Source organism: Oncorhynchus keta, chromosome 1 (genome assembly GCF_023373465.1).
Source record: "Oncorhynchus keta strain PuntledgeMale-10-30-2019 chromosome 1, Oket_V2, whole genome shotgun sequence".
Classification (NCBI taxonomy): Eukaryota; Metazoa; Chordata; class Actinopteri; order Salmoniformes; family Salmonidae; genus Oncorhynchus; species Oncorhynchus keta.
Genome location: NC_068421.1, coordinates 88,782,172 through 88,806,326, shown reverse-complemented (window position 1 = coordinate 88,806,326; position 24,155 = coordinate 88,782,172). Strand labels below are relative to the sequence as shown.

The window sequence follows — 24,155 nt, the reverse complement described above, 5'->3', positions numbered from 1 at the left end:
TCCACATGACTACATGGGCTCCCGAGTGGCGCAGCAGTCTAAGGCACTGCAGCAGTCGAAGGCACTGCATCTTAGTGCAAGAGGTGTCACTGCAGTCCCTCGTTCGAATCTGGGCTGTATCACATCAGGCTGTGATTGGGAGTTCCATAGGGCTGTGCATAAATGGCCCAGCGTCGTCAGGGTTTGGCCGGTGTAGGCCATCATTGTAAATAAGAATATGTTCTTAACTGACTTGCCTGCATATATAAAGGTTCAATTAAAACACTCACACACATATGTATATATATTTTATATTTTTTTTAAATAGCATAAATGTTGGAATCAGGATCAAAATGCATAACACTAGAAAAATAAACTCACATATCCATTTACAGGTAATGTTGTGATTCAAGAAACATTCAAATACATCTTCCATACTGTACATTTCTAATTAGAACATGAAACGCAGGCAATGGATAACTGTAATAAATATGGTAGAAAATAAAATACAAATCATCCTCCCAATGTTGACATGAAACCATTTCAGTGAAGTACTCACATCCTCTGCACTTTCCGACCACATACATTTACATTTACATTTAAGTCATTTAGCAGACGCTCTTATCCAGAGCGACTTACAAATTGGTGCATTCACCTTATGACATCCAGTGGAACAGCCACTTTACAATAGTGCATCTAAATCTTTTAAGGGGGTGAGAAGGATTACTTTATCCTATCCTAGGTATTCCTTAAAGAGGTGAGGTTTCAACCTTAATTTTTAATACACATGTAGTGTTATTATCGCTTTGAGGATAACACAGAGCCACAGACGCGGCCCGCTACCAAGGACTGTGGGCTCCTTCTCTGTGGCCGACGTGAGTAAGACATTTAAGCGTGTTAACCCTCGCGAGGCTGCCGGGCCAAGGCGGCATCCCTGGACACGTCCTCAGTGCATGCGCAGACCAGCTGGCTGGAGTGTTTACAGATGAGGCAATCGCCATAACCCTGCACACTGCCCTATCCCATCTGGACAAGAGGAATACCTATCTAAGAATGCTGTTCATTGACTATAGCTCACCATTCAACACCATAATATCCTCCAAGCTCATCATTAAGCTCGGGCCCTGGGTCTAAACCACGCCCTGTGCCACTGGGTCCTGGACTTCCTGAAGGGCTGCCCCTAGGTGGTGAAGGTAGGAAACAACAGATCCACTTTGATGATCCTCAACTCAGGGGCCCCGCAAGGGTGCGTGCTCAGCCCCCTCCTGTACTCCCTGTTCACCCATGACTGCGTGGCCATGCACGCCTCCAACTCAATCATCAAGTTTGCAGACAACACAACATTAGTAGGCCTGATTACCAACGATGATGAGACAGTCTACAGGGAGGAGGTGAGGAGCCTGGGAGAGTGGTGCCAGAAAAATAACCTCTCACTCAACGTCAACTAAACAAAGCAGCTGATCGTGGACTTCAGGAATCAGGTATCAGCAGATGGAGCACCCCCTAAAACCCTCACAAACTTTTACAGATGCACAATTGAGAGCATCCTGTCGGGATGTATCACCGTCTAGTACGGAAACTGCACCACCCGCAACCGCAGGGCTCTCCAGAGGGTGATGCAGTCTGCCCAACGCATCACCGGGGGCAAACTACCTGCCCTCCAGGACACCTACACCACCCGATGTCACAGGAAGGACAAAAAGTTTGTCAAGGACATCAACCACCCGAGCCACGGCCTGTTCACCCCGCTATCATCCAGAAGGCGAGGTCAGTACAGATGCATCAAAGCAAGGACAGAGCGACTGAAAAACAGCTTCTGGGGCCTCCCGGGTGGTGCAGTGGTTAAGGGGGTTGTACTGCAGCGCCAGCTGTGCCATCAGAGACTCTGTCGTAACCGGCCGCGACCGGGAGGTCCGTGGGGCGACGCACAATTGGCCTAGCATTGTCCGGGTTAGGGAGGGCTTGGCCGGTAGGGATGTCCTTGTCTCATCGCGCACCAACGACTCCTGTGGTGGGCCGAGCACAGTTCCCGCAAACCAAGGTTGTCAGGTGCACAATGTTGGTGCGGCTGGCTTCCGGGTTGGATGCTGTGTTAAGAAGCAGTGCGGCTGGCTTCCGGGTTGGATGCGCGCTGTGTTAAGAAGCAGTGCGGCTGGCTTCCGGGTTGGATGCGCGCTGTGTTAAGAAGCAGTGCGGCTGGCTTCCGGGTTGGATGCGCGCTGTGTTAAGAAGCAGTGCGGCTGGCTTCCGGGTTGGATGCGCGCTGTGTTAAGAAGCAGTGCGGCTGGCTTCCGGGTTGGATGAGCGCGCTGTGTTAAGAAGCAGTGCGGCTTGGTTGGGTTGTGTATCGGAGGACGCATCATTTTCAACCTTCATTTCTCCCGAGCCCATACCGGAGTTGTAGCGATGAGACAAGATAGTAGCTACTAAAACAATTGGATACCGCGAAATTGGGGAGAAAAAGGGGTCAAATTCAACAACAAAAAAGCACAAAAAAGCTTCTATCTCAAGGCCATCAAACTGTTAAATAGCGATCACTAGCAGGCAACCCTGCATCTTAGAGGCTGCTGCCACTAGACTTGATTCAGTCTGGGGCAAAATGAACCCACCACTGTCACTCAAAACCAGTTGTCACATTACATTAGCTGGATATACAGTAGACAGACAGCATACAGCCATGGCTTAAAGCAGTACATAACCTTGAAAGCACCAATAATTGTCCACTCATCAACTTCATGTTTTAAATGTGTTAGTGCAGAATGCATGTATGCTACAATAAGACTGACTGTCTTGCTGGTTTCTATATGCCGGTCTCAAGTTTTTTGAAATCCTTGATTTTGTGAGAAATAATATAGGGCCTAGAACAATCTTTATGGAGAATTCCAGTTTGCTACAACAGCTTGTATTTCCATGTTTGAATTTCTATAAATCTTAGAGAAATACAACTTCAATACGATAGGGGCGCAGTGACGCTAGGACTGCTGCATAGTCACATGCCAAGAGGCGACAAGGAAAGAGGAAACTTATGATACAATTTATCGATTATAGACTTTTTTTTGTTACATTCTAGCCTACAAGTTTGCTGTAGGTTGTAACTGTTTAATCGTTGTTTTTTTGTGTAATAAGCGCGTGCTTGCATTTTGGATGGCAACATTGTCGTATGATATTACCACTGCAACATAGCCTTGTTGTAGATAGGCTAAGTCGTTCTAAACTCGAAAGTCGAGAAGGAAACATCATAAATGTTAGTAGCCTATTTTCTTTAGCAATATTATGTTGTTTTGCCAATGTTTTCCGCGTGAAACATTACTCTGCGGGTTGATCTTGCAACGTGCTAAACGAGCAGTTAAAATCATGTCAACTCAGGACGCCTCACAACACGATTTTAACCAGAAGCGATTGATAGCCAACAATAGCGGATCCTTACAGATTCATACAACTAAAGCAGACCGTGAAGACTCGGATACCGGTGTCAAGACGAGCAACGACATGCAAGAAACAAACAGAACAACTGAAAAACAGTTCACAGAGGACGAACTTGCCATACATAAATTACACAGAGAAGCATGTGAGGTAAGCTTCAGACATCTTGCTGACGTTACACTCTTATGAGCCCGTACTTTGTCACCACAGTGACTGACCGGCCTGGCCGCCTACCTCATGTCCCCTAGTTGTAAAAAAGCTACACGTCATGTCCCATGTCCCGCAAGGATAGGAATCGGAGGGTGTTGGCTCTACTGCTGTCATTGACACAAAACTGGGTCACTCCTTTTCCTACTGGGGCAACAAACAGTTAAATATAGTACAATACTTTATGTAAGCAGTATCTCACTATATAACATGTTAGGTCACGTTTTTTGTTTGATTATATTTTGTTTTTACTTATAAAATATATTTATACAAAATATGACATTGTTATATGCTGTAATAATGTTAACACTGACGGCAGTGACAAATCAAATTGATTTATAAAGCCGTTCTTACATCAGCGATATCTCAAAGTGCTGTACAGAAACCCAGCCTAAAACCCCAAACAGCAAGCAATACAGGTGTAGAAGACAAGATGGGCAATAGCTAGACAGGACCAGAGAGTGGTCAACTTTTAGAATTTTGAAATGTGTTCTAATTCTGGACATTCGGTTACATTGCATTGTTTACATATTCCCCATGTCATGTTAATGGGGAGCTAACATGGCTGCCATAGAATGTTGTAGTGTCATGTACATGCATCATAATGCAGAAACCTTGTTGAGCTACCTATATAAATACATGGCTCTGGACAGGATATGTAAGTGTGTGCACTGTTCTACCACCCAAGGTGTCTTCACTTCACGCTTATAACATTCTTATAGACCTAGTTTTCTAAACATTGTCTTATAATGAGTGAGTGTCAAGCTGGCCGGTGATGTTTACCACCAAACCATTGACAGACGCAGACCTCTCTCTATCCTTAACCCACTCCCAGCCCACTCCACGTCAGCAGCAGTAGGTGTCACTCCCCAATGCCAGCGGGCTTCCCAGTTGTAAAATATTTATCATGGCTCCTGAGTCTGGCCGGAGTAAAGCATGTTGGGTGAGAGAGACTTGAGCGTGGCAGGGCCAGGGCCTCGGTGGGAAAAGCACAATGCAGGGAGAGCAATGGCAGTGCCAGTTCCTCTCTGGGGCCGTGCGATGCCATGTGAAATGACAGGCGTGTCACCAGAGAGCCCCAGGCCTTTCTCCCATCGTGGCCTGGCTGGCTGGCTGGCTGCATGGCTGCCTGTCAAAGTTGAAACTAGTGGGCTCTGCTTTTTGAAACAGACTGAGAGGTGATGTTTTGGTACTTCACATTAGAATGAAGGGGTTTGGTTAGTGTGTTTCTCGTGTACAGTAAGGTGTGGATTGATATAACACAAACTACAGGGGTAGGACATGTCACCGTTTATTAAACCCAAACTACAGGGGTAGGACATGTCACTGTTTATTAAACCCAACCTACAGGGGTATTATTAAACCCAAACTACAGGGGTAGGACATGTCACAAGTTTATTAAACCCAAACTACAGGGGTAGGACATGTCACCGTTTATTAAACCCAAACTACAAGGGTAGGACATGTCACTGTTTATTAAACACAACCTACAGGGGTATTATTAAACACAACCTACAGGGGTAGGACATGTCACTGTTTATTAAACACAACCTACAGGGGTAGGACATGTCACTGTTTATTAAACACAACCTACAGGGGTAGGACATGTCACTGTTTATTAAACCCAACCTACAGGGGTAGGACATGTCACAAGTTTATTAAACCCAACCTACAGGGGTAGGACATGTCACAAGTTTATTAAACCCAACCTACAGGGGTAGGACATGTCACTGTTTATTAAACACAACCTACAGGGGTAGGACATGTCACTGTTTATTAAACACAACCTACAGGGGTAGGACATGTCACTGTTTATTAAACCCAAACTACAGGGGTAGGACATGTCACTGTTTATTAAACACAACCTACAGGGGTAGGACATGTAACTGTTTATTAAACACAACCTACAGGGGTAGGACATGTCACTGTTTATTAAACACAACCTACAGGGGTAGGACATGTCACTGTTTATTAAACACAACCTACAGGGGTAGGACATGTCACTGTTTATTAAACACAACCTACAGGGGTAGGACATGTCACTGTTTATTAAACACAACCTACAGGGGTAGGACATGTCACTGTTTATTAAACACAACCTACAGGGGTAGGACATGTCACTGTTTATTAAACACAACCTACAGGGGTATTATTAAACACAACCTACAGGGGTAGGACATGTCACTGTTTATTAAACACAACCTACAGGGGTAGGACATGTCACTGTTTATTAAACACAACCTACAGGGGTAGGACATGTCACAAGTTTATTAAACCCAACCTACAGGGGTAGGACATGTCACCGTTTATTAAACCCAAACTACAAGGGTAGGACATGTCACCGTTTATTAAACCCAAACTACAGGGGTAGGACATGTCACTGTTTATTAAACACAACCTACAGGGGTAGGACATGTCACAAGTTTATTAAACCCAACCTACAGGGGTAGGACATGTCACCGTTTATTAAACCCAAACTACAGGGGTAGGACATGTCACCGTTTATTAAACACAACCTACAGGGGTAGGACATGTCACTGTTTATTAAACACAACCTACAGGGGTAGGACATGTCACTGTTTATTAAACACAACCTACAGGGGTAGGACATGTCACTGTTTATTAAACACAACCTACAGGGGTAGGACATGTCACTGTTTATTAAACACAACCTACAGGGGTAGGACATGTCACTGTTTATTAAACACAACCTACAGGGGTAGGACATGTCACTGTTTTTAAACACAATTAAACAGGGGTAGGACATGTCACTGTTTATTAAACACAACCTACAGGGGTAGGACATGTCACTGTTTATTAAACACAACCTACAGGGGTAGGACATGTCACCGTTTATTAAACACAACCTACAGGGGTAGGACATGTCACTGTTTATTAAACCCAAACTACAGGGGTAGGACATGTCACTGTTTATTAAACACAACCTACAGGGGTAGGACATGTCACTGTTTATTAAACACAACCTACAGGGGTAGGACATGTCACTGTTTATTAAACACAACCTACAGGGGTAGGACATGTCACTGTTTATTAAACCCCTATTTCATCCCCTTGTCAAGCTCTTCATTGAAATGTGCTTAGTTGTGTGTGTCCACTGTACGATCTCAGGCAAGAGTGTTCCTCATCAGCTCAGCTGTGTGTGTAAGCGCCTGGTCGTGTTCCTGGCACGGTGTGCCCTCTGTGTGCCGTGCTACCTGGTAGTTACCAGCAGTGAAAAAACACAACATCACAAGATCCAGACTGCTTTTTACATCTGTTTCCACGCTAAGGGTCGCGTCTTCGCTCCTCTCTGACCTAACGCAATCTGTTTGTGTGTGTTTTGCAGGCTAAGAGGCAGAAGTACATGGACCCAGGCAGCGGCTACAAGGTGTTCACAGAGTTTGCCCACCGCCAGAGAGGAAAGTGCTGCGGCAACGCCTGTAGACATGTGAGTTCTGGCTTCATGGTCTTGACACACACACACACACACACAACCCTGCTGTTACAGTCAAACTCAAGCCTGACCCCTCACCCCTGACCCCTCAACCCAAACCTCTGTCTCCTCTTTGTGTAGTTCAAATAACTAATTTCATTTTTTTCATTTTTTTTTTCATTCTTCCCACAGTGTCCATTTGGCCAAGTCAATGTGAAAGACCCAGCCAACAAGAAACATTTTAACTCTATGTATTATGTATAATACACCAAACACACTCTGGTTTAGTGTACAAGGCATGATATAGTCTGTGTACTGTGTTGTTATTTTGGACTGTTTCAATGGTGTGTGTTTTTTTTTTCCAGCACCATGATAAATGATGAAATTTAGAGTGGTGTGTGTGCAATCTTCTCCTGCTATGAATTCTCTGTGTGATTTTAGTCTCTACAGTAGGACACTGGAAAGGGGGTACGTCTCTGGAGTCTAAATTTGGTTTTGGTTTTTGAATTTTACCCTGTCAATTATTTTTTTTAAATCATTTTTCCTCAAAGATACAATGAAAATATATATATATTTTTTTAACCTTGATTGATGATGACTTGACATGTATTATTGTTATGTGATTGACTGTCTGAGATGGTGATGTTTCTATATAGATTTTCAGAGGGAGTGTATGAGATGAACATCCATCTCTCTACTGTCCCTTCATCCTCCAAATGTACACATATGCACATTTTTGAAACATTTAAAACACAAAACATGTGAGTTGTCTGCCTCCAACGGAAAGGGATGTGCAATTTAAATAGTCACCAGGTCAAGGTTCATCTCTCAGCCTGGCTCGCTGGTTGAACGTCAGCTGATGGAGTCAACCTGTTCACATACAAACAGTGGACATCAACAGGCTCGCTCCCTGCTGTATTTCCCAAGGAGCCTTCCGGCAACGCAGGGCTTCTCCATGTCTCCCTGCAGCTGCTCCCCCGACACACAGCCCTAATGAACACTGGGGCTCTCACTAGCCCTGCAACACTGGATGGCAGACCACCCCGCACCAACACACACACAGGCATGGGGACGCACGGACACACAAATACACAGACGTGGACACAAAAATACACAGACTTAGACAGACTCACAAAATGGCAATGAAGGTCGCCTCTAAAATCTGACTAGATATTGTACAAGACACTGCACTGAGTAGTCCTAAAGCCAGACCGAGCTGAGGATAACCTTCCATCAGAGTACTGTGTGTGTTAAACCAGAGCAGTTTTAATCTGTGTGACTTGTCACTAGGCACAGAAGTCAATTCGATGTCTATTCTACGTTGGTTCAACGTCATTTCCATAAAATGACTTGGAAACCATGTTGATTCAACCAGTGTGTGCCCCAGTGGGTTGTGGGTAGGGGCACTGGCTCCAAACCTGCCACACACTCTCCTGTATCCATTTGATCGGGCAAACGGTGTCAGGATGAGTGAGTGTGTGTGCCGCGGAATGCTTTCGCAGCCGTCTACTGGCCCGGACAGGTGGGTCCCAAAGGCAAAGTGCTTAGTGATCAGGAGCAAACCCCAGCGAGCGGCTACAAGGAAATTCATGATCCCAACAGTGCTGAGCAGGACAGGTTCACCGCGACGCGTCGTCAGCCTGGATGAGAGGCAAATTTATTTGGGCGACGGTTGTGAAGCGAGGCAGCAGAGCGTAGCGGCAACAACACTTCGTTCGCCATTCCGGGTAGAAGGTGTCACAGTCATCAAGTACCTGGGCCCGCCTGCCTGCCTGCCGCAGGTCTGGGAGTTTTGCCTAGGGACTTGTCTGTCACATTACGCTAGATGCATTGCCATTCCAGGGCCTGTGCGCTCCTGCAGCCTGACCATGAAATAGGCCAACTTTCATGTCTGCCTCATCTCTCTCCGTCGCCTCACTCCACTGATGACACAGTTGGAAAGGTATTTTTTCTTCTGTGCTACTGAGACACAGCAGCACAGCTCTCAGTCAGTCCCTCCGCAGCGCCAGCTCGACATATATCTGGGAAACTCATGGTAGCCAGAAGCAGGAAACTGGAAATGTCCCCCGCTCTCTCCAGGCTTGTCATGTTGTCAGGCCCTTTTCATGACATACAGGGCTATATTCTATTCTGGGTTTTCTATTTTTTTACCTTTTAATATTGAACACTGCCTCGTTGAGGGAAAGCATTTCCCTCTACTGTTTAGAACTGTTGTGGCCTGTACATGTGACAAATAACCTTTGTTTTTTTATATATTTGTGCGTTCTGGAATTCTTTAGAATATCTCAGGGAATGTTCTCAATATTTTAACCTGTATTTAATGTTATTGTCCTGTGCAATAATTATTAGTATTGCATGTATGTGTAAACATAGAAAAGAGTGCGATTGAACTATTTTGTCATTGAATAAATTATTGCTATATTTAAGTAGTATCAATAGTTATGTGGTGTCAAGCGTGATCCAAATTGACTGTGGTTTATTTCTGCTGAATTTATATCCATGATATATATTTATGCTGAATTTATATCCATGATATATATAAATAATTTAAATCAGCCTTTACAGTGTCTCTGGTTAAATCAGTCTGTACAGTGTCTCTGGTTAAATCAGCCTGTACAGTGTCTCTGGTTAAATCAGTCTGTACAGTGTCTCTGGTTAAATCAGCCTGTACAGTGTTTCTGGTTAAATCAGCCTGTACAGTGTCTCTGGTTAAATTAGCCTGTACAGTGTCTCTGGTTAAATCAGCCTGTACAGTGTCTCTGGTTAAATCAGCCTGTACAGTGTCTCTGGTTAAATCAGCCTGTACAGTGTCTCTGGTTAAATCAGCCTGTACAGTGTCTCTGGTTAAATTAGCCTGTACAGTGTCTCTGGTTAAATCAGCCTGTACAGTGTCTCTGGTTAAATTAGCCTGTACAGTGTCTCTGGTTAAATCAGCCTGTACAGTGTCTCTGGTTAAATCAGCCTGTACAGTGTCTCTGGTTAAATCAGCCTGTACAGTGTCTCTGGTTAAATTAGCCTGTACAGTGTCTCTGGTTAAATCAGCCTGTACAGTGTTTCTGGTTAAATCAGCCTGTACGGTGTCTCTGGTTAAATCAGCCTGTACAGTGTCTCTGGTTAAATTAGCCTGTACACTGTTTCTGGGATTTTCTTTGTTGGGATATTTAATCTCAGACAAAAGAAAATGCAATGAAGCCCCATTCCACTGTCTGCTATTGTCTTGGCAGAGCTATAGCACATCCATTCCAGGCTGTGAATTGAGTGGCGGTCTGCCTGGCCAGTTACTAGTAGTGTATTTATGTCAAGCTCTTAGGACTGAGACACTCTGACTGACCTTCAGCGGAAGCATATGTTGTTCTGGAGCAGCTAGATCCTGCTGTTGTCATGCCGTATGCCTGATAGAGGACCCAGCATGGCAGACACACAGGCAGGGACAGTCCAGTTTGGAGCCCTGGCTGGCCAGACACACAGGCAGGGACAGTCCAGTTTGGAGCCCTGGCTGGCCAGACACGCAGGCAGGGACGAGTCCAGTTTGGAGCCCTGGCTCGCTAAACAGGCTTCTATCGTCCCCAGCTGACAGGCCAAACTCTCTCTTTTGCTCACACACAGACACACACACACAGCCCCGCGGCCGTAGACCCACAGTCACTCTCAGCCTCCATCACTGCTGTCCAGCAAAGGGTTTGACACGGAGTTGGCGGGCAAATCTGGAGTTTCAGCCACCTCGTGACGCCTGAAAGGGACATCAGTCTCAGCATCTGGCCCGAGAAGTGTGTGTGTTTGTGTGTTTGTTTGTGTGTGACAAAGAGAAATCACAGTGGGAGGGTGGTTTCTTTGCACTTTGTGTGTACGTGTGTGTGTGTGTCTTGATCCAAGCAGCAGCTGAGCAGCCCCTCCAAACATCAACGTCTGGTTGTGCAACAGAGACAATGTCATCTGGCCTCGGGGCAGGAGCTTCACCACTGGTCAGATGGACAAGCAGCTCCCTGTGGTAGAATTACAGCCTGACAAAAACGTCATGCACCTCTGAGTGACAGTCAGCACGCCAGATTCCTTTGGACAGACTGGCCTGCGAATAGCACTGAGCAGCAGTGGGCTTTTCAGCCATGTCTCAACTGGTGGTCAAGCCGGCTGTGCCAGGCCAGAAACCCTGCCACTGCCAGATGAGACCGGACAAGGGGAGGGAGGGAGGGAGGGAGGGAGGGAGGGAGGGAGGGAGGGAGGGAGGGAGAGCTGTAGCCTTGAGATACGGCAGAGTTTGGGACTGCACTTTTTGGGTGCATCTCAGTCTGTAGTGGTGGTGGAGGAGGAGGGGGAGGGGAGGCAGCCTGGATTTGTTGTGGAGAAACAGACAGGCAGGGAGGCAGCAGTTGGTGTTCATAGGCTCAAGCTGGCTAGTTAAGAGCTAGCTCTCCTATTCTCCATCTGGCAGGGAACTGTACAGGGGGCTGTGATATGGGCTCCAGCAGAGCAGGGAGAGGGGGAAGAGAGGAGGGGAGAGGGGGAAGAGAGGGAGTGGAGAGGGGGAAGAGAGGGAGTGGAGAGGGGGAAGAGAGGGGGGAGAGGGGGAAAAGAGGAGGGAGAGGGAGGGAGAGAGGGGAAGAGAGGGAGTGGAGAGGGGGAAAATAGGGAGGGAGAGGGGGGAGAAGAGAGGGAGGGAGAGGGGGGAAAGAGGGAGGGAGAGAGGGAGTGGAGAGGGGGAAGAGAGGGAGTGGAGAGGGGGGAAAGAGGGAGGGAGAGGGGGAAGAGAGGGTAGGGAGAGGGGGAAAAGAGTGAGGGAGAGAGGAGGGGAGAGGGGGAAGAGAGGGAGTGGAGAGTGGGAAGAGAGGAGGGGAAAGGGGGAATAGAGGGAGGGAGAGAGGGGGACAAGAGGGAGGGAGGGAGGGAGGGAGAGAGGAGGGGGGAGGGGGAAGAGAGGGAGTGGAGAGAGGAGGGGGGGAAGAGGGAGAGAATGAAAGGAGAGAGAAGGAAAGGGAGAGAGAGAAATAGGGGGGTGGAGATGGGGAGGAAGAACCCTTCAAATGATGCTACACCTTTAGAAAAGAAGGAGCTATCTAGAACCTTAAATGGTTCTTAAGTCAGGCAGATCAAGAGTGTGTTCGAAATTGGACATCTATCCATGTCCTGAGGATGTTGGAAAATGCCTTCGAAAAACAGTGAGTGCTATTACCATCAAGAAGGCTTGGGTTTTGCTAGGGCATGGTGGACAGGGGATTGGTGGTGGATGGGTGTAACCCCATGACTATGGATTGATCCCAGGGGTGGACACTCATACAAATCTTAATAAATAATGACCCTTTCCTAAACCTTAACCCTAAATTTGACGTTTGGAGAAACGGAAGAATACTGAGCAGGAGGAGACAACCCAAGGCTCAAAAACACTTTGAAATTTGAAGTTTGGAGCAACTTCAACATTTTACTTCTGGAGAAATGTCTAATTCTGCATTGAGACTGTGAGAGCTCGTTGTCTTTGGCTGTCCCCATAGGAAAACCTTTTGAATATGATTATGTTTTGGTTCCATGTAGAACCCTATTCAGTCTGAAGATGAATGAGACGTCCCACCCCTTTTCAAATCATATGATGAAATACATTTTCAAACATGCATTATAATAGGCTGTGGCCGTTCAATTGATTTGATATTATGCCAATAGCCTTTTCCAAATCACGCACAATATTTCTCAAAATTGAATAAGACAATTTTTGCACATTTCCTTATCACATTGAAAAAAAAACAAATCTAAAGTAAACCAACCAACCCACCATACACATTCATAAGCAGTCACGATTGTGTTGATTTCTGAACTAGATAAAATATTGGCTCCATTGAAATAATTTCCACATTGTTTGCGAACTTGTGATCTCTTGTGTACAAATAAGTTAGGCGGCAGGTAGCCTAGTGGTTAGAGCAGTGCACTAGCAACCGGAAGGTTCCAAGTTCAAACCCCTGAGCTGACAAGGTACAAATCTGTCGTTCTGCCCCTGAACAGGCAGTTAACCCACCTCTCCTAAGAATTTGTTCTTAACCGACTTGCCTAGTTAAATAAAGGTAAAATAAAAATAAATAAGTAAACATAGGAGATGACCAAATGACTTTAGTTCCTAGATGACCGATTTTGTGAACGCTATGTTTCGTTTAGATGTAATATTTACAAACATTCACTTTAACGGATTTCTGTGAAAGGAAGCAGTAAATAGTTTGCTATGTGGAATTACGACAGCGGTGGAGCAGTTTGCCTCCGGGCAGCGCGACATACCTAATATGACACTCTATAATTGGGATTCTTTGAGATGACACGCGCTCCTGTTGACGTTCCCCGGTAACCTAAAGATTTACGCAGACCCAACCGTTTCACTATAGCATAATTCTAACGACCATCTTCATTGTTCATTGTAAGGCCTACCGGTATGCCTATATCTTGTTGACTGGAAGGGAGACAGGGATTGACTCAAATTGGAATGGAACCATTCAAAGACCTAGGGAGTTTAAATTTAAGGTATTTTTTCATGTGATTAGAAAAACAACGTGGATGTCAAGCCCAGCCCATTTCAGAGGAGAAAGTGAATGTGACTATTTAATTTCTGTCTTCAACATCACAAGATTTCGTTCCAAGCGTTTTTAATATTCTCCCTGATTCGGGCAATATAGCCTATTAGTATAAAATGTGCCTGCTAGGTTACGTAATGTGACACGTGGATTAATGTTCCATTTAATAATAATCTACTCAATTGAATAACTTTTAATTTCTATTCGCTGTGATGTTTTTAGGCGTGGTGTATCTTGACGTTCATGTTCTCCAGATAGCCTATTGTTAATACAGTTTGACTGCGACACCCAATGATTTATTAAAACGGACCCATCAGAAACCACTGTAATCTGGGGTGTAAAACACACTTGACTATATTTTAATTCATATGGGCGTTGACATTCTGATATTTTGGACAAACCCGTGATGTGTGTGTGTGCGTGTGTGTGTTCGTGCTCGTGCGTGCGTGTGTGTTTCAGCATTGTCTCGTGAGCTCTCATTATCAGTGCGTTTGAGAGGGTTTGGTGAAGGGAGAAGAATATGTATAATTGTCTTCTCGCCAAGCGGTGGGTTTGTTTTAATTGACACTCGCTGGGACTACAAGAAACAAGGAACAACCCCCATCTACCGGCAGAATCTCTGCCACCCTCTCCTCCTTCTCCTCCTCCTCTTCTCTTCTCTGGCTTCTATAACAGGACAACGCTTTCTCAGCTGAAGGTAACCGTAACTTTCACATGAAATACAAATGTTCACGCAATTAATCGGTATATGTGCCATAGGCCTACATTATATCCACATGGCTGATATTTTCGAGGTGCGAAGAAATGGCATTGAAATAGAACACAGCCTGCCTGATGCATGGAGTGGAAAAGATTGTGCGTGTGCAAGCTATAAGATGTGGAATTAATGGTAGATATAGTGAGACGTGTTACTGCCTGGTTACCGAGCTTTGAGATGTGGAAGGATTGGCGATATACGGCTTATTTCTTTCATTCACAAGGAAACCAAAGTTAACATTGAGCCACCCGTGGTTTAGTTCAAATATGGTTATCTTATCTGTCATTGTTTTTGAATACATGTTCATGGTCAACATTTTATAAGAAAAAATAACAAGGTTGAAATTGAGAAGACACTGCACAGTACACTGAACTGCAGAGGTTAGAGGTGATTATCAGTAAAGTCTCAGCAGAATAGTGGAAAAAAGAGGGAAAACGAACAAAAAATAAGTAATACTAGCCTAAATGTGTTGCCAGTTCTAAAATGTCACGAGCCACCAAAATAACAGCAAAAATAACGATGAATTCTGAATTCTAACCGGAATGGAAATACGTTAGTTGGCCGCTATAGTTCATTTTATTTATTTTATTCTTCAGGAGACAAAAGCCTGGCATGGTTACGAACAATGCAGGTACGAATTCACCCCCCAAAAAACAAAAGCCAACGCGTTTAGAGACCAATAAATTACTTTCCTTAGAAGATACCAATGTGTGTCCGTCATCCTTATTGGCGTTACTGTAAGATGCATCATCAATAGTCATTTATTTTATTTTCATTTTTAAAAAATCATATAGCAGATGTTTTACACAGTTATAACCAATAACCTGCTATGGGACCCTAGACTTCTAACAGGCCTAGCTATAGCCTAGATCCGGGAAAGAGGGAATAAGGCTACATTTCGATTTTGTTAAGTAAAAAAATTAAAAAAATAGGTTGATTTCCATTTCAGAGAGATGGACACTGGGAGAGCTCATGCATACATGGACGCATTTTAATCCTTTTTCACTCGGATGAAATGTCACTGCTGGAGGCAAGGGAGACACGCATCAGGGGGATCTATAGCACATTTCATATTCCTTATGAAGATGCACAATGAAATAATAACAATACTAATAACAATAATTTTAGTTTATGAAATGAATAACAACAGCTATCTAAACATTTAGCAGGATATAAGCTTTTTTAAATAAGGTGGGCCACCCTTTGCGTTTTCTGTCCTCTCCCGGGAACGCGTAATAAACACTGCCATTAAATGTCACTGAACTGACATAATTTTAAGATTTCTTTGTCCAAGTGAAATGAATTCTCAGTATTTTTTTATGAAATGTTTTACCTCAGTGGTATGAAACTGACAGAGCGCGAATTAACTCCGCTGCTGCTAGCACATTCACCTCCTCCTCCAAAGCTTGGACATTTCTGCGCTGCGTTATCTAGAGGGGCCCAATTAAACACCCGACTTCTGATCCCGGGGACAAAATGGAAATGTAACACTTCTTAAAATGATTGGTGTTGGCGAGAGGAAGCGCACCTGCAACTCCATTGAGCTTTGGGGGAGTCTATTAATGGTCCGGACTGTAAGCAGAGTTATCTTTTGTCCTCTGACACAAAACCTTTAATTCTCCCAGACGTGTTTTATTGTCTGTCAGGCCCCGGCCAGTGCCTTGGGGACAGAATAATACACACATTCGTTATATAGATAATATCAATTACCTCTTCGACAACATGGTATCCGTGCAATAAATATATTTAATGGAATTCAATATCTTGGATTAACCTGTACAAAATGCCAATGGCAAAAAAAAACAATTAAACCAGCCGATTTAGCCAATATCATGGGTGCGTGTTGTCACACATTTGAGAGAGAAATCTGTCTGTCAGTGTATCGCGATAGTTTGAGTATACAGCGGGGTTAATTGGAGAGACGACGGGCATGCTAATGAAGAGTTAGTGGCGGATAATTAGTTTCCATTGAGTGTAGGTTACGGTTTAATTGAGAGAGCATTGATTGGGCTTTAAAATCTGTAATTCCGTTACTTACACAGAATGGAAGCTTGACACAGGCACTTCAGCGCATGCAGCCTTAGGATAACTAGAAAATGCATATAGACTCCTATATAGTCTGCTTAATTAGGCTAACGTATTATGTTGGTTAGAAAAGGGTCTGGCATTTGGCATCTGTTCGTTTTAGAATCGGCCTATATGTTTTTGCCAGGCTATTTGTGGCATATTTATCGTAGTCCATATTGTATTATTTTGCAGGCCTACATTGTGTTTTGTAGGCTAAACTTGACATATGTTGGCTATGATAATCTTTTACCATTCTCTCTACGGAGTTACTGTAGCAGCCTTATCCCTAAAACATATCACTGCCCCGCCCCAACCTCCAAACACACACACACACACACACACACACACACACACACACACACACACACACACACACACACACACACACACACACACACACACACACACACACACACACACACACACACACACACACACACACACACACACACAGCATGTCATCTTTAACATTAATTAATCAGGATCCTGTTAAATTAGGCCTATTATAATCTCGGGCTAAAGTAAAAAAATATCCAATCCAAAGTATACCCGACAATAGTAAAAATATCGCTTCACACGATTGTTTAACATAAGACGTGTCACATAAACGTATCGAATCAAATTCAACAAATGAGAATTCTGAAACTCCATAATACATTTCAAACATATTAAAATGAGTTCAAATTACAATTCAATATCCAATGCTTATCCTTCTAATTCAATCACACCAAGAGCTTATGTAAATATCACTAAACCGCATCGTGTCTATAAGCTGCGATTTAGTCTCCACTAATGTGTCTGGTAACTAAAACCTATAGAAAAGAAAAGTAATGAAAATGTCAATACCCGAAGTGTCTCTCTCCACGCTCTCGCAGCCAGCATGCACGGCGGGTTTGAGAGGAGAGTGACAGCTCTTTGTTGGTGAATAGAAATCAGTGGCATAGAGAGAAGGGGCGACTCCTCCTCCCAAATTATCCAAACTGGGCAGGCTTTTGCTCTCTTCACAAATAGAACACGGCTCTCCAACTCAGGCAGTCCCAATCTGACCTTCAAGCACACGGAACCCTGTAACGGGAGATCGGTTGGGGACTGTCGAGAGAAAAATACCCAATCTAAACTTCTGACATTTTAACGGTTCGTCACCATCATCATCAGTGCGTGTACTGGCACCCGCCGGATCAGCTGGACTATACTTTTTCTTTTTTGGTAACAAGACATTCAGGGGAGAGGAAAACCATTTATTCCTGCCTTGACTTCTCCCCGTTCCTCATCTCTACACCGAGTTGTATTCGTTTCCCCGTTTGCTTTGCACACTTGCAGAAGAGGTAAACTGAGCTGAGTGTGCCTCTTGTGTGTGTATGCCTGTCTCGCAGCAGAACCAGTCGGATGCTCTGAGCCTACCGGACGCAGAGCTGTATATGGAAGTTGTAGGCTATAAGGCAGAAGCGAGCTGTTGCACATTGCGTCGTTCAAGAGCGGGAGCCATGCTGTTCCACGGGATCTCCGGTGACCACATCCAGGGCATTATGGAGGAGATGGAGAGGAGATCCAAAACCGACTCGCGCCTGGCCAAGGGCGTGCGGCTCAACGGAAGGGAAGCGGTGAGGAAAATGAACACAGTGCAATGTTGTTGTTGTTTTTCCTGACATCTATGACGATTAACACCTACACCCGAATGGGAATAACTGCTTATGCGGAAGTGAATGCTTTAGAAGGTAGGCCTATAGTGGGGCTAATATAAAGAATCACTCGAAATAAAGTCTTAATGTTGTGGTTAATATTGAGTTTACAGATTCCTCTGCCCAACATAACAAACAATAACATGCAGTCTAAATGTTATTCTCGTATGGGGAAGTTTTCTTATGTAATACAAATATATTCACTTATAAACCTGTGAAAGTGACAATTATTACGCACAATTTTACAATTTGTTACACAATTTATATTTTGTGCAAATAGCAAATTGCTGTTGTTAATATTTATTTATATAATATAGGCTATAATTTAAAAAAATAATTACAGATATAGCCTAATAGAGTTAGCCGCGCTTGGTTATTATTAGCATTTACATAATAATTTATTATATTCCTACACAATTTGTGTTATTATTATAATTATTATTCCTGGGTCATTGTTGTAATTTATGGTTAAATTATAGGCGTGTAAAAGTAGGAGGTTATAGGGCCTTCTTAGCTGTCGATACAGCTTATTTTAAATGTGCACGGAAGCGTCATTAATTATTCTTTGTCATTGTAATATCATTATGTAGCTCCATTTGTTAGATAAGTTGAACGCAGTTACTCCCTAAACACAATGGGCCCTGCATGTTTATATACTTCCAGCTCCGCAGACATTTCCTGGGGTTCATTTAGCTTTTAAACCGAACTGGCATGAGCCTAAAATCGAACTAAAGTGCTACTTACTATGTTTATTTATTTTCAAGAAAATTGTGTAATGCTGATTTTAGTGTAATATGTCATTTTCATATATGTTACAGTGTTATCACACACAAGCCAAACCCTCACATGAGAAGTATAGGACAAACTACAAGCGCAGGATGTAAAGCCATGCATTTCCCACGTTAATAACCCCCTCCTTTACTTCTCCCTCCAGACCATGCCTTCCATGGGCCCTGAGAAACCCGCGTTGTGTGCCGGCTGTGGAGGCAAAATATCGGATAGATATTATCTGCTCGCTGTGGACAAACAATGGCACCTACGGTGCCTCAAATGCTGTGAATGTAAACAGCATTTGGAGTCAGAGCTCACGTGTTTCGCCAAGGATGGCAGCATCTACTGCAAGGAGGATTACTATAGGTAAGACAAATCTAAGATTATGAATTGTTTTTCTACAAGTTTAGTGAAATGATGTATTTTATTATTCGATAATTGAACACACACTCTCTCTCTCCCTCTCTCTGTTTGGTATTAGGCCTGTCATACAAACGATTGGTTTGGTATTAGGCCTGTCATACAAACGATTGTTAGTGACTGAATCCATAGGCGTAACACACAAACATAGGCCACGGAAAAGGGCAAATAGGCTATAAATCTAGGTTAAATGTATAATGTATGCAGAGAAGGCCTATTGGTTCGATCGGCTCTCGTCATACAAATCCTCATATAATGAATCGACAACATGGACATAGACACAGCTGTAGCCATGTAGCCTATAGATATCAGAGGCAATCTGACATTTCCGCTGCAAAGCCGAAGTGTTATTATACAAAAACTGAGGATGGAGGTTATAACATTATAAGCAAACTGCTGGGGGGGGGAAAACAATAACGACATGGAGGTGTATTTTATGTAGGTCCCTCTCCTCTCCTCTCCTCTCCTCTCCTCTCCTCGCAGTGTGTTCCATTTGTTTCAATCCTGTTCGGAATGTTTTAGAAGTGTCATGTCTGCGCGTCCTTGTTCTAGAAGGTTCTCCGTGCAGAGGTGCGCTCGCTGCCACCTCGGGATCTCAGCATCTGAGATGGTGATGCGCGCGAGGGACTCCGTGTACCACCTGAGCTGCTTCACGTGCACCACGTGCAACAAGACCCTGACCACAGGCGATCACTTCGGCATGAAGGACAGCCTGGTGTACTGCCGGGTCCACTTCGAGACCATATCCCAGGGAGAGTACCCCCACCCTGGCCTCAACTATGCCGAGATGGCGGCTAAAGGTGGAGGTCTGGCGCTGCCATACTTCAATGGCACTGGAACGGCCCAGAAGGGAAGGCCTCGGAAGAGGAAGAGCCCCGCCATGGGCATAGACATCACCAGCTACAACTCAGGTGAGGAGACGGGGAAGATGAGAGGACTGGCTGGTTGGGGAGTTGTGTCGGGGAATTGATGCTGCTGCACTCTTTGAAAATAACTTTTCGATGGGGATGTAATGGTTAGGGCTAACATAATTGTATTACATGCCAACGAAGGTAGCCTAGTGGTTAGAGCGTTGGAACAGTAACCGAAAGGTTGGTAGATCGAATCCCCGAGTTGGCAAAGTAAAAAGCTGTCATTCTGAACAAAGCAGTTATTAACCCACTGTTCCCTAGTAGGCTGTTATTGTAAATAAGATTTTTTTCTTAACTGACTTGCCTAGTTCTATAAAATAAAAAAGACGACATACGCTGGTGAACTGACGAGTATAGAGCCTGTTGGAATCTTTTTGGCTTGCTCGGTGTTTAAGTCCGTAGGCCTACTTCGAAAGCAATTTTAACCAAAAAGGGAAGGTGGACACACACAAGAAAGAGAACAATTGACCATTCAACAAAATTGAAGAGGCTTGCTATGAATGTGTGCACTGTTCATGAAGTAGGCCAAGCCTATTTGCATTTACCATCATTATGCTACATTTTTTGTTGTCAAAGTGTTCTAAAATTGACCCTCAGTTAAACATTCTATTACATTTTCTAATTAAGAATCGTTTTAGGTTATCGAATGTCTAACATGGGCACACACATGAACTTGAACCATATGCACGTGCAGGGGGTAACGGGTGACCTATACGCACGTGCAGAGGGTACGGTAATTCACTTGCTTAAAATGTGCCGCAGCTAAGCTAATGCCCCTTTTCCGCCTTTAGTTTTACTTGGGGGGCATTGCCTCCTCGGTTAGGCTATAGCCTACAGTAGGCATACAGTTAGCCTAATTTTACTTTTGAAATCTGGAATTGAAAACGCTGATTAACGCTGATTATAATGCAACCATGCTCTCTTGTTGCTTTTTAGAATTAGTATCCGGTTGATACCGGTTGATAAAGTTGTTAATTGTGTGCCAAGTTTCCTCTGTTCTCCATGAATCAAAGGAATAAAGGTAATCTGCGTGTTAACAGTTCTGCGTTAATTGAAGGTGCTTTAGGAGTCCCTGGCCTTCAACCACTTCTGAATCATACTCAGGAAGGTCAGCACAGTTCTCAGAAACAGAACGATGGAGCGGGAATACAATAGAACAGGTCCTACCAATAATACATTAATAACGACAAGGATAATAATCGAGATTTTCTAAAGTCTGTTTCATTTCCATAAATAATGTCAATATGCCTCCTTAATTTATTAGGTCTCCGTTTAAAAAAAAATATATATTTAGCTATAGATGTTGTGCATCTTTAAAGCACTTTTTGGTTGCACTGCAAAGACATACATCCGCTTGTAGTTAACTCAGAATGAAGTCCTGTGTCTTTCACAGTCAGGTGCGGGCAAAAACCTTTATATTGTCTAGATCCGGTTTATAATGTTTTGGATCCATCTCCTCTGTATGCCTATATGTCGTTTCGAGGATTCTCCAATGCAGTCCCAATGTTGACTTTGCAGTTGGTAGGCTATACTTTGCTGCTCAGCATGTTTTCATAGCGACCCCTGGTGGGTAGTTATAGAACGAAAGGCACTGGACGAAAATAGGATACCCAAGATTTAAAGATTGAGGTCTTATTTAATGCACTGCTTTTAAGATGCGTGTCTAACATGATTTAAGATGAACATCTTATATCTGAAATAAGTGTTTTAAGTTACAAGTTAATGATGAACAATCTGGTAGTAGTCCTGGTCGAGATTCATTAGAAAAATAAATGGAGTGTGTATGTCAGAGATATTTAAAATAACAAGATAGGTGTAAATAACAAGATAGGTGTGTTGAAAAAAAATGAATGGCCTGCTATATTGTTCCAGTTTATCAGCCAGAGATTTAGAGACGATCATTTGGTGTGATAGAGTAAAAGGAGTCTGTCATAGGGAGCAACAGAAACGCTATAGAAATGTCTACTGGATGGTTTGACTTTGAAAATAATTGTCTTTTGATCATGGAATGTCAATCAATTATTGTAAATATTTTCCCGTAAACAGTTAAGGACCTAATATTATGGTGCAAGTTGGAAGTAGGGATTACATATTAATGACAAGACAGTATTATTATTATTATTATTATTACTAGTATAACTAACTCTTACTGTAGATTTTATTTATTTTATTTTATAATACTTTTTAAGGGTTTCGGGTCAGTTCAATTTGGAACAATTAGGAATCAATTCAATATTTCAATCTTAACTGAAAACTGGCCAGTTTACGGACATTTTGTGTGTTGAATTTCTGTTCATTGGAATGCGTGGCCATATTAAAGTCATCCCAACCCTGTTCCAGTTGTGTTGTATCTTTCTATACTCAACCATTTGGCAGAGTTCTGTCCATCTAATCTTTTAGGGATTATATTTAAACGTATCCACCAGAACCCCACCTAAAATATATATATATATTATTCTCCAATGTGTCAGTATTTGTGCTCTAACCTGCCTCCTCCTCTTGGTTAGGTTGTAATGAGAATGATGGGGAACACCTGGACCGTGACCAGGCCTACCCTCCAGCCCAGAAGAACAAGCGCATGCGTACCTCCTTTAAGCACCACCAGCTCCGCACCATGAAGTCCTACTTTGCTATCAACCACAACCCCGACGCCAAGGACCTCAAACAGCTGGCCCAGAAGACAGGCCTCACCAAAAGAGTTCTCCAGGTAAGCAGAAGCCATCGACCTCCTTCTTGACCTCTGACCTAGTATGACATCATCACTATATCCTCCATTCCACCGTTTGTTCTTTCTTTTTTTTGACCATCAGTTCCATTAATTCATCCTTTTTTTGGTTTGTTTGGTTTTAATAAAATGTTTAATTAGTTTTCTACCAATGTTGAGTTGTATGGAATGTTGTTAGGCACTAGGTCCCTTGATGTACTGTATGAAGTAGATGTACTGTATTTGTAGTGTTCAGGGTTTATAGACATATCATTTATCCACTAATCAATCCCAGTCTCCCTGGGTCAGTGGTGGCAAGAGTAACTTAAACTAACGTTCACAGAGCGAGAAACTTAAACTAACGTACAGAGAGAGAGAGAAACTTAAACTAACGTACAGAGAGAGAGAGAAACTTAAACTAACGTACAGAGAGAGAGAGAGAACGTACACACAGAGAGAGAGAGAGAGAGAGAGAGAGAGAGAGAGAGAGAGAGAGAGAGAGAGAGAGAGAGAGAGAGAGAGAGAGAGAGAGAGAGAGAGAGAGAGCACAAGTCTTGTAAGGATCTTTTACAAAAGAAAAACTCTTCCAGCTGGTCATTTCTCATGTGGTTTCTACTCCCTGAGTCCAAAATAATGGCGTCAAAATCAGCAGTTTGTAGTTATTGCACTTTGTACTCTACCAGGAGAGTCAGCTAGTGGACAACACTGTGATGTCAAACAGAACAATTTGATGAGAATGAAAGAAAAGAAAGTAAATAAGTTGCTAATATATATATTTTGAATATACATCAGACATAAACATAAAGTAAAAGCCATTGGATTGGATTGGTTTACAGGTATGGTTCCAAAACGCAAGAGCCAAATTCAGAAGGAACGTTTTGCGACAGGAGAATGGAGTTGACAAGGCCGACGGCACGTCACTCCCTCCGCCCTCGTCCGACAGCTGCGCTCTGACGCCCCCCTCCAGCGCGGCCACACTAACAGACCTGACCAATCCCTCTATCGCTGTAGTGACCTCCGTCACGTCTAGTTTGGACAGCCATGATTCGGGGAGCCCCTCACAGACTACCTTGACAAACCTTTTCTAGCAAAGCTCTACGACTCCTAGCAAGAACAACGACGACAACAACAGCAGCGGTTAATCAGGAGGAGATTATTTTGATGTGTAGCATTTGCAACCGCTTGGCAGCTGAGTTTGTAGTCAACCTATTTAGTGATTGGTTTTGTGTCGAAGGACGTTTTGAATCTGGAAGACAAATCAT

At 43.6% G+C, this 24,155-nt stretch overlaps 2 protein-coding genes across 5 annotated transcripts in view; both read left to right on the top strand.

The window, feature by feature from the left end:
• The first annotated feature begins 2,945 nt into the window (after positions 1-2,945).
• On the top strand, positions 2,946-9,497 carry c1h1orf53 (chromosome 1 C1orf53 homolog). Its single transcript, XM_052464159.1, has 3 exons — positions 2,946-3,552; positions 6,956-7,057; positions 7,235-9,497. The coding sequence occupies exons 1-3, from the start codon at positions 3,253-3,255 to the stop codon at positions 7,304-7,306; spliced, it is 474 nt and encodes a 157-aa protein (XP_052320119.1). The 5' UTR covers positions 2,946-3,252; the 3' UTR covers positions 7,307-9,497.
• Positions 9,498-13,588: 4,091 nt separating this feature from the next.
• LOC118371647 (LIM/homeobox protein Lhx9-like) overlaps positions 13,589-24,155 on the top strand; it is a 13,361-nt gene continuing 2,794 nt past the window's right edge. The window contains exons 1-6 of one of the 4 annotated variants that reach the window (XM_035757196.2): positions 13,589-14,281; positions 17,782-18,009; positions 19,022-19,224; positions 19,831-20,189; positions 22,697-22,896; positions 23,730-24,155. The exon at positions 23,730-24,155 is cut by the window's right edge and continues 1,712 nt beyond it. In XM_035757196.2, coding sequence (XP_035613089.1) covers positions 17,827-18,009; positions 19,022-19,224; positions 19,831-20,189; positions 22,697-22,896; positions 23,730-23,981 — 1,197 coding nt within the window. In that variant the 5' untranslated portion in view covers positions 13,589-14,281; positions 17,782-17,826 and the 3' untranslated portion in view covers positions 23,982-24,155. Of the gene's footprint in view, positions 14,282-17,402; positions 18,010-19,021; positions 19,225-19,830; positions 20,190-22,696; positions 22,897-23,729 lie in introns of those variants that run through there. The other 3 variants (XM_035757195.2, XM_035757194.2, XM_035757197.2) reach the window with 3 other exon arrangements.

Excerpts from the sequence above, each read along its gene's own strand:
- c1h1orf53 (XM_052464159.1), top strand. The coding sequence starts at position 3,253 with ATGTTGTTTTGCCAATGTTTTCCGCGTGAAACATTACTCTGCGGGTTG. Across the intron at positions 3,553-6,955 it reads TACACAGAGAAGCATGTGAG|GCTAAGAGGCAGAAGTACAT; the intron begins GTAAGCTTCAGA and ends TGTGTTTTGCAG. Across the intron at positions 7,058-7,234 it reads GCGGCAACGCCTGTAGACAT|TGTCCATTTGGCCAAGTCAA; the intron begins GTGAGTTCTGGC and ends TTCTTCCCACAG.